Raw genomic sequence first — 9,934 nt, 5'->3', positions numbered from 1 at the left:
TCTTAACTGAACAAGGTTGTAAAAAGTGCGCTGCAAGGTCCAAACTCTGTTCTTACAGTGGTGGTGTATTGGAAAAATAACACAACTGGTGGTTTTAGTGAGGACTCGGGATGAAATACGAGATTTTCCTGTTCACCCGTCCGTCCTTACCCCACCCCAGTGAGGGCTCAGCCCTGTCAGCGGGTACAGTCCCGTTTAGGAGCCGTACCGTGCGGGGCGGATCAGAGGCAGTGCTGGTGCAGGGACACTGCGGGGGGCTTGGGGGGGGTTTGGGTTGGTTTTTCCCTTGTTTAGCCTCCCTGCGCTGAACATGCCCAGTTCCACCAGTAACGGAGCCCACTCCTGCCCAGTGCATCCAGCCTCCAAAGGGGCCGACAGAGGTGCCCAGCGGTGCGGTGGCCAGCTGACCGTGACCACCTGTGGCCCCCAGCTAGTCACAGGGTTCTGTCTCTGGCCAGACAGAAGCGGGGAGAAGGCTGGCGTGCCGGGGCGGGGAGGACAGCAGAGAAACGGGAAGAAGCAAAGCGTGTTGCTGGGTAACTACAAGATGGTGAAGTCGTGTCAGTAACACAGCTCAGGGGCATCGTTTGACATTTAAAAAGCTGCTCTAAGCCTTAAAATGTTTTTCTGTTTTGTTATATTTTTCAACATCATTTTAATGTGTTTTGTACAATATTTTATTACCGGTGAAAGTATGTGTGGCTGCTAAACCCGAGTGTTACTGTCATGGGTTATTAGCCAGGTTTGCAGTTAACAGGGGTCATCTACTGGTCTGAAACTAAAAGCGGTTCTTCTGCTGGAGGAACTTCTCTCCTTTCTTTTCACCCTTTTGGTGTATTACACCTGGACTATCATCATATTGTTGTTTAGAATTAACAGTATTTCATTAATAATAAAATGATTGATAAATATAATAATTAACAGTATGTTAGAAGGCAAGTTACAATGTTACATATTTCTGTGAAAAGCCAGCAAGATAGAAAATTGCAAATAAATAGAAAATAATCTTTGGATCAAGTACTTGGGTAATTCAAGTCTTCAACTGGCAGTCACTTAGGTCAAACATTAGGGAGTTGTTGTACACAATGGGAGCTCCACCGCAGCTCCCCTGGGCTGGGCACCGCCGCTCCCAGGGCTCATCGCTTTCTTCTCACGTTGCCCTTCACTGAGGAGGACTGGAGCGTGCGCTGGGTGCTCTTACCTCCCACTCCGTAGTGTTAGTTTATCAAAGAACAGCTCTGTGTGTGTTGTTTCATCCCCGCACTCGGCAGCAGGAGAGAGCGGAAAGCTGTCTGTCCTCTGTTTGCATTGATTCCGCTCCCCGTCCCGCAGCCGTTCAGTGCGGTCTGTACAAACAACTCTACGTACCTTATTTTGTTTCTTATTGTCACGCTTCATGGAGATCATCTCAATGAAGCTACGAGATCAAGAGAACCTTCTTCAAACTTGTAGCACTGAATGACTTCCTAAAAGGACAGTGGTTTAGACTCTTGCAGAGAAATTCCTGTCTTGTGAGTGTCTGTGCCGGTTTGTTGCTGGCTTGTCAGGAATGCTTTCCAGCTCTCACCCTATTGGGTTTTTATATTTTTTTTTCCTGAATCTTTTCCTTTCGGTAGTAAATTCAAGTAGAACTCTCAGATGCTTCTAGATGTTGAGCGTTATTAGAGCTTCTGGGTTTACATTTTTATCTATTTGTTTTGTTATTAGCATTCAGTAACCTTTTTCTTCTTACTGTCAGGAAAGCTTTAGAACCCCTTGTTTGCCAACCATCCGGTACACGCTGCGTTTTTACCTCTGGTTTGCCCGGTTCAGTCATTTTTGAATGAGAGTAACAGGGAACTTGTCATTCTTTAGAGCACCAGAACCTCCGTCCCCTTGCGGTGGGGAGGATCTGGGCCAAAGCACCGCTATTCCACAAGATGGAAATCTTACTAAAGATCAAACTTTGAGCACCCTGTTGGTAAAAAAGGAATACGATCTGGTGCTTAATGATTGTAATCTCTTCCCTACCGTCCCTGGGAAAAAGAGAGCTTCAGGAAACGTGTTCATTTCCTGCAATAAGTAGTCATTTAATTAAAGAACAAAAGTAACAGGAATCAAAAATGCTCGCAGCTGTGATTCTGTTAGACATTATATAAAAAAGAATGAAATTATAATACATTAAATTAGTTTTTAGAACATGAACTTAAGTGTTTTACAAACTAATTGTGGTAAGTTCAAAATGTCTCGTCAACAGAATACTGAATGACAGTGCGTCCTGTCCGTATGTCAGAGGCCTTGGAATGGTAAAGCCTGTACATGCACAGCGTCTCCTCGTCCCCGGGAGTGCGGAACAGTTCCAGGCCCATGTCCCAGCAGAGCGGTAGGTGCTTTAAGTCGCTTTTACTTCAGTCTCTCTCAGCAGCTCCTCCCACTCCCCAGGCCATCGCTCTTCTGCCTTCAGAGCGAGGAAGGTCTCTGGTGGCTCCTGTAGGTAAGTGCCGGGGACTCCTCTGCGGGGTCCTCTCACGTGAAGGTCGGGGTGTCCCGCGCTGAGCTGAGGGGAAGGCTCCTCTTCCCCGATGTGTGTCCAGCAGCAATATCAAAAAGTAAAGACAGATTCTTCTCAGAAGAAAATTTCTATGGCCTGTGAAATCTAGGAGGAATAAGAGACGTTTCTCAAACCACTTTGAAATTTAAAAAAATACATATAATTTTTAAAAATTCTATATAACACAAAAAATTTATTTTTTAAAAAACCTAGTAATTCTGTTGAAAGGCACAGTAATGGTATTGAAGAATATCAGCAACTGTGAGTCTTAATTTTCACCAGCACCTTTCCACACGTATGCAGTGCAGTTACAGTCCTCAGGGCCCAGTCTCAGCAGTTCAGTTACTGGGAATGCAAATGCAGATACTGGGTGTGGGCTGACTCTTTTTCCTGAGGCCACGGCTTGTCACTGGAGGAATTACCCTTCATTGGGCAGTGATCCCGTTATTTGTGTGAGTTCAGCAGAGCTGATGCTGCGGGAAATCTGAGGCCGCGCTGTTGGTGTGATGCACGCGAGCCTCCAAGTCTGCAACAAATACACTTCTGCTCTGCAGCGGGGTCTTTGGGCTGAGATACGTAATTAAAGTCCCAGTCATTTGTAATGCCTTAGCACTAATTGTAAATTGTAAGCCTATTTACCTCTAATATCCTGAACAAATTTTGGAATACATCATTATAATCTGCTTAAACTCCCCAGGTAGCTTCAGTTAGAGAAGGGAGATCTCACTTTCAGACTTAAACTGCAGCCATCCCATTTTTTTCCTGTATTTTGTTCTATCAACACAGTGATGTCTCATCATAAACATTGAGTCCAAGTCTTGGAATGTTAGAAGGGGCCCCAACGATCGCAGGAGTCTATAGTCTACAACTACATAAATACAGCATTTAGACCAGTGTACACTGCGTTTACAGCTCAAGTGTGTTTGTCAGGAACACACTGAGCAGCCGAAGCTCAGTTAGGCCGGAGTTCACTCCGGGCTCAGAAAGAAGCAGGGAAAGGAGGCGCCGCTGCAGCGAGCGTTGCAGAACGTGGGGCTGCACACCGGGTTCCTCGGGGCAGCGGCAGGGAACCAAGTGTAGCCACAAGCGCACCTGAGAGTGCTCCCAGAACGGTGTCTGAAGAGCAACTGGACTCGCTCCAGAGACCCAGTGAGGCTGTTGGAAACAACTGATCCCTCTTGCCGTTTCTCTCTAATTAACAAGGCCTTTTTGTGAGTAACAATGGCTGTGGAAGTGGCCTCTCTCACTTTTTTCCCCACTTCGGAAAGGGAAATCAGTGTTCTCATGCGTGTTTAAAGATGGTACCTGTCATCAGCGCTGGCCCACGGAGCGAGCACTGGCCTCACTGGGTTCGCACTGGCCCAGCCACTACTTTTAATTTTTTGTGATAGCTTTTGAATTTTTGGTGCAAGGAAGTGAGGGATGTTCTGGAGAAGGTTTGGGGGCTTCTCACTACATGCTAATCAAAGCAAAAAAAAAAATCAGCCACCCCCCAAAATCACCCCAGGTTCTGAACAGGAAGATAAATACTTCCATTTTTTTTTTAAAATAAAGCTTCCTTTGTACGTTCTCCCACATTGAGCACACACGAGCAAAGTTCACAGGGTCAGGACTGAAGCAGACTGGTTTTAGCGGGCAATGGAAATAAAAAGCTGGAAAACTGACCTTGTCAAATGTTTGCTGGATGCGTGTACCTCCATTTCATTACTCTTGTACTCATTTAGCTCTTTCCGAATTGCTGCCTGGGAAGTGAAAAGAGAGGGTGGTTAACAAATACTTTTGTATTTATAAGCATTGTTACATACCGGCCCTGCAGAGCGGAGCAGGCACTGGTCAGTGTGGTTTCAGCATAAAAAATAACAGTAACATTTACAGAGATTGAAGTCCCGGAGGTTAAACGTCTCTGCAGGATCTGATGTATCGTTATAGACAAAGCAAGTAGCCAGCAGTAACCCCTCACTTTAATTGCGGCGGTACCTTATCTGCTGCCGATAGCCTTGTCCAGGGCTTGTCTGCTCGCCTGTCGTAGTCCTGCGCTTTGGCCACTTCCACGTAATCGCTGAATCGAATCAGGATTTTTCTGTCTCTTAGTTCATCAACTGTCGGTCTCTGGTTAAGCTGTATTAAATAGTTTTGTAAAATAAAACCGTATTAATAGCAAACATATTCAAGCATTTTCTGCTTCCCATCTTGGCTTAGTGTGCTTTTATGTATATGGAAAAAAACCCCAAACCCTTGGAAATTCCAGGAAAATATTCAATCCTTCAGAGGATTGTTAGGAGAGTAATAGTGGCTTACGTGGAGTTGTGGGCTACAGTTCAGTGTCTTATAATGGGAAAAAGAAGAAAACACTTTAACCTGGATATTGATAAATGCATTTACAACAGGTAACAGAATCAGAATTAATTTACTATGAGCCACGTATAATATCATACGCTGTCGGGGGGTTCTGCTGCAGTCAGCAGCAGGTTGTCTGTGTAAGGTTTGCAGGACCAGACCCAGGGTAAGAATCTCAATTTGGCTCTAGCTAGTTATGGGCGTGTTTGGCTCATAATTCCAGTAGGGATTCCTCAGAACAGAACAGTAACGAGATCTAGTTGTGACTCTGCCTTAAATGCAAAGAGAACTTGGTTGTGGGAGCTCAGAGGGACTCCCTGCTGCTGCTGAATCCTCCAAGGCACGAACTCATCCTTTTCTAGCAATGTCGTTGCAAAATACAGTGTGCGAGCAAATACTATTTCCTGATGTAAGGTTTATATGTCAATATGCCACTGAGTCTCACGTAGCTGAGATGAGGTAGGTATTTTTATAATTCCTATTACTGGATGCCACTATGTCGGACGCTGCCGAGGAGGATGTGTATTAGGGGAAGGTTTGTGTAACAATGACCTCCATGGCTGCTGATGTTACATCAGCTTTGCTAAATTTCTACAACCTAATGGAAGGTATTGCAAGATTTTACCTTTCTTGTCAGTCTCTGTTTGATTTCCCTTCTTTCTTCCTGTTCTGTTTGATCATTTCGTTCTGTGGAGAATATAAAAAAAAAGATGACTTTCCTCATGAGGAGGATGAGGAGTTTCCAAAGTTGCAGACAATAAAGATGAGAGCACAGGAAACGGGGAGCGGGTTCCCAGCTGCGTGTTCTGTCAGTCGGGTCCAGCTCTCTCCATTACAACAGATCGTTACCTCTCTGTGAGGACAACCAACTGGTGCCAATGTCAGCTTTCCCTGGGCTCTAAACACCAGTTCCAGGGAGATTTAATAAAACAGCAGCAGCCACACCAACTCTGCAATTGTGTAAACTTTAGAAGGAAAATCAAAATATTCCATAGTTAATCATAATTTTTTATTCTCCGTGTTGCTGGAGCCATTCATCGTTGCAGATGCTGAAAAGATTTATTGCAGCGGCTCCAGGGAAACTCTGTTCTCCCCTCTTTGACCTTATTCTCAGGGTACTCCTCGAGATGGTGACGCTGCCACGGGAGTTATCTCTGATTTGCAAGCTTTTCTCCTCTGCTATTCAGGATACGCCACTGACATTAGAACCTCTTTATCCTCACGGGTTTGTCTCTCTCGTAGAGTCCTGTTCTGGCCGAAGCCAGCTCGCTTTTGTGTGTTGTGCCTATTAGCATTCAAGCCGTGATAACTCCTACACGCTGGCTCTAAAAATAGCCTGAGTGCTGTAACGCTGTGTGAAATATAGCCTTTGCCTTGGGAAACAAGTTAATGGCGGTTCTATTTCTAGTGCTGTCTGTTACTAAACTAAGGCGTGAGCTTGTGACCTGAGCAAAGCTGAAGACCTAGACAAAAATGTTTAACCGTTCCAGGATTCTCTAGATACTACTGTGAAGTGTATTATACCGCTTGCATTAGGTATTTCCAGTGTTAAAGCACACACATGATTTTTAATGTGCCTCGAAAAAACTCGAGCACTGCAGATGAGTTTCCAAAATGATATTTTTAGTAATGAAGTATTCTTCTCCCTTATTTTTACGCTCATTAGATTACACTGAAATGCAGTCATAAGTATCTATTTAAAATAACATAGTAGGGCATAGCCACAACTGGCTATAGTAAAAATGCAAATCAAGTGAATCTGAAATGCTATAATGTGCTATATTACAATTCGGTGGCAGGCACGCAAATTTCAAAGAGAATAGGAGAGCTAAAATTAGTGTTCTGTCAGGGATGAGCAGCAATACTTAAAAAGAGAACAGACTTCAAAAAGTGAAGTGTATTCTAAGATGCAGAGATACCAGCAAGAAGTTACTGTTTCGTTCAGTTTTAATTCACCCCGTTTCGAGTAGATATTTCTATTTATACATTTTTATTAAAAGAGAATTTTCTGTGGCATAATGCCTTTTAAGATATGACTCTGATATGCACCGAGGGAACTCCTAAAGAAAAACCACAAATACGCATTTCTGATCAGCAAATGCTTTTCCAAATACACTAGACATGGACAGTGACCCGCTGCTATGAGACATTGGCTCAGGTTCAGTGCTTATTCCTAGCTTCAAGAAATACAAGAAATAGTTATTTTAGAAAAAAATAAAGCAAGATTTGCTTGGAAATGCCAGCAAGGGCATTACACAACTAGGGGGTATTCCAGAGAGAAAGCAGAGAGGTTTTCCCATGGCATCGCTCTGCCCACACTGAGATCCATTCATTAGTGGGGGCTGGTTTGTGAATCTCCGAGAAGACGCTCCCGGTCCCGCGGCGGCACGTGCAGGTCTGTAATTCACTCTGCTGCTCCGGGAGTAATTCAGGGAACTCTGAGCTGTGCCTGACACGGGAACAGCTCCTGGTGGTAAGGGTGAACCGGGGATTGTACAGTGGGATTGAAGAGATGCTGCCTCCTAGAAGGGGAGTGTCAGCTTTGTGTTGAACACGGGAACACCTGGGGCGGGATTTTAGTTCACACGCTTTTCAGGCTTCGTGGTGAACTAGCGGTGTTTCTGGAGTTAAAGGACGTAGAAGATCAACAAAATTGTAAGAAAGAGTTGGCTTCAAGTTTGTTTTTTAAGTATTACTTTTATCTCAGAGACATCTCCCTAAGGGAGGTAAGAAGTCACTTATTTTAATCTTACTGAGATTTGTCTTAAAAGATAGCAGTTGGACTTATGCACTTGCAATATGCTGCTCATTTTGATGGCATTGTACGAATGTGAATTATTCGTCCTTAGAACGGCTTTGGGGGTAGCACTGCTTCGATCAGCACCAGGTATTATGAATATCAAAGACGCTAGGAAGCTTAGGACACAACTGTACAAACCCTTACACCCTGGAGGAGGCTGTAGAGGTTTCACTGAAGGGCATTTATGCAGCTCTGCGTGTCAGACCCAATCCCGGTGTCCCTAAGAAGAATGTCAATATCCCTATTAATACAAGGAGACTTTACTAATTTCCAAAATCACTCAAAACTGAGACTGGAGTTGTTGCATCTGTCCAGCCTTTTAAAATCACAGCTGGGACAGCTCAGTGGTGGCCGTAGCTCTTTACAAAATACCCAGCTTTTTCTATAATGGAAAAGGTAAATAAAACAGAAGTGGTTCTGAGCTCAGCTGCACCCATATAAAGCCTGAGCAACTGAACTGCAGTCAATACATTTGCTCTGTGCTGGGAGCTCTTTAAATGAGATACAAATCTAGACCAGTATGTTCAGCTGGCATTCAGGAAATATCTTTAATTCTGCTTTAGCTTCTTTCTGCATTATCTCCCCCTAAGCTCATTATATGAATGTATTCAAACTTTTTTATTATTAAAGCTGGTCAGTTTAACCCAGATTAAGGATGTAACCAGCACACTTCAAAAAGTAAACATAAAGGAACAGATTTTTTCAGTAGAGATCAGCTCTTCCTTAGCCAGGAAAAAAACCCAAAGAAACAGATTTTCAGAGATCTTTAGGTACTGGCTCTTGAAAATCTGGCCCCACGTATTTCAGCATCTCAGGTTAATGCTTTTTTTGTCCCGTGGCAGACGACGGGTGAAGTCGGGCCACATTCACCCTTTCACATTTGCAAAGAATCTATCCTGTTTCTCATTTAGCTATGCACGTGTGAGATACATCTAATTTTACCAGGTGTGATGTATGCATTGGAACAGCACGAAAATACCACTAAGTGTAAGCAGACTATGGAATCCCTTTGTGTTAAAACTGAAATGAAATCCCCAATAACTTCAATGGCAACAGCGTAAGTTTTTTTCCATGAACTACTACGAAAGTTCTGTCACATTAAGTTTTAGGTAACAAAATGTAGATAATTTTTTCCCTAGTGAATTACAATCACATTAATAATTAAATATGAATTAAGTAGCATAGGCAGCATTGCTCGTGTGACATGAACTTATGCGGCTTTATGTTTTATGCTTGTTTAATGAGAAACAAACTATTGTTTACATCATTCTGGTTTTTGTCTTTCAACCGTGTAAATAACAGAAGCAAGATACTTTTCCTCCAAGCAGCTGGCCTCCCCTTCTCTGCTGTGAGAGACTCCTAATGGAGACCATTTCAAAGCTCTCTCTCACCTTGCCTGAACTTAGAGGATTCCCAGCACTTGTAAGGAAGGGGATTGTGTTCAGCACTTGTTTGAGCCCCAGCTCAGAACACCACTCTTCAGGAAAAGAGTCACAAGTTTATGCCTTGTGTTTCTTTGAGAGATGTTGAGAACATTCTCCTGTGGCAGCATCTGTAACAGGCCTGAACTGTCCCTCTGATGACTCTAATATCTCACAATGATCTTTCTTTGACTTGTCTTTGGGCAGGTCTCTAACGAGATGAACAAATGTACTTGCTGGGAAAATCAGGCTCTGCTTTCTCCACCCCACTTCAGCCTTGGTGGCATTCAGTGTACAGTTTGCCATGAGAGACCATCTCGGAAAATGCCAGCCCAGTTCTCTCTGCACTGTGTGACACTAAGATTGTATTCCCTACTTAGACATCTGTAACAGTGGAATCAGAATGAAAATTATTTGAAAGCCTAAATTTGAACAAGTAATTTTTTTTCTGTACTAAATTGCACGCCTTTATCAAAGTTTAAATTCTGATTCCTGCAGTATTTGAAACCCAGGACGTGAAAAATTAAGTTTTAGGTAAAGAAAATAATCCCAGTGGATTAATTTGTCTATTTAAATATAACATGTTCTAGAAATGCAGTAACTTGTTTCGACAAACACACATAAAATGCTTTAGGAGAAAAATACTCACGTTTAAGTATATTTCTTCTTTCTAGCTCCTCAACAGCAGGTCTTTGGCTGAGTCGCCTGCGGAAAAACACCAAAATCACATTTTGTACCATGCCTGTTCTTTGGAAAGTCTGCAGTATTCTGAGTTCTGGTTGGTGTTCTCCTCAGGGAGGGGCTACAAAATCCCTCTCCAGGACTCAGGAAGAAAAAAAAAATACA

At 43.3% G+C, this 9,934-nt stretch overlaps 1 protein-coding gene across 1 annotated transcript in view; it reads right to left on the bottom strand.

The window, feature by feature from the left end:
• Window positions 1-2,046: 2,046 nt before the first annotated feature.
• Window positions 2,047-9,934, bottom strand: part of PHACTR3 (phosphatase and actin regulator 3) — a 102,055-nt gene continuing 94,167 nt past the window's right edge. Inside the window, exons 9-13 of the mRNA XM_074157144.1 lie at window positions 9,738-9,793; window positions 5,493-5,554; window positions 4,508-4,648; window positions 4,196-4,272; window positions 2,047-2,635 (exon numbers count right to left, since the gene is read on the bottom strand). Coding sequence (XP_074013245.1) covers window positions 2,620-2,635; window positions 4,196-4,272; window positions 4,508-4,648; window positions 5,493-5,554; window positions 9,738-9,793 — 352 coding nt within the window. The 3' untranslated portion in view covers window positions 2,047-2,619. The remainder of the gene's footprint in view (window positions 2,636-4,195; window positions 4,273-4,507; window positions 4,649-5,492; window positions 5,555-9,737; window positions 9,794-9,934) is intronic.

This window comes from Numenius arquata, chromosome 12, assembly GCF_964106895.1.
Source record: "Numenius arquata chromosome 12, bNumArq3.hap1.1, whole genome shotgun sequence".
In the NCBI taxonomy this organism is placed as follows: domain Eukaryota; kingdom Metazoa; phylum Chordata; class Aves; order Charadriiformes; family Scolopacidae; genus Numenius; species Numenius arquata.
Note: the sequence above shows the minus strand (reverse complement) of the source record. Positions and strands in the feature narration are given on the sequence as shown.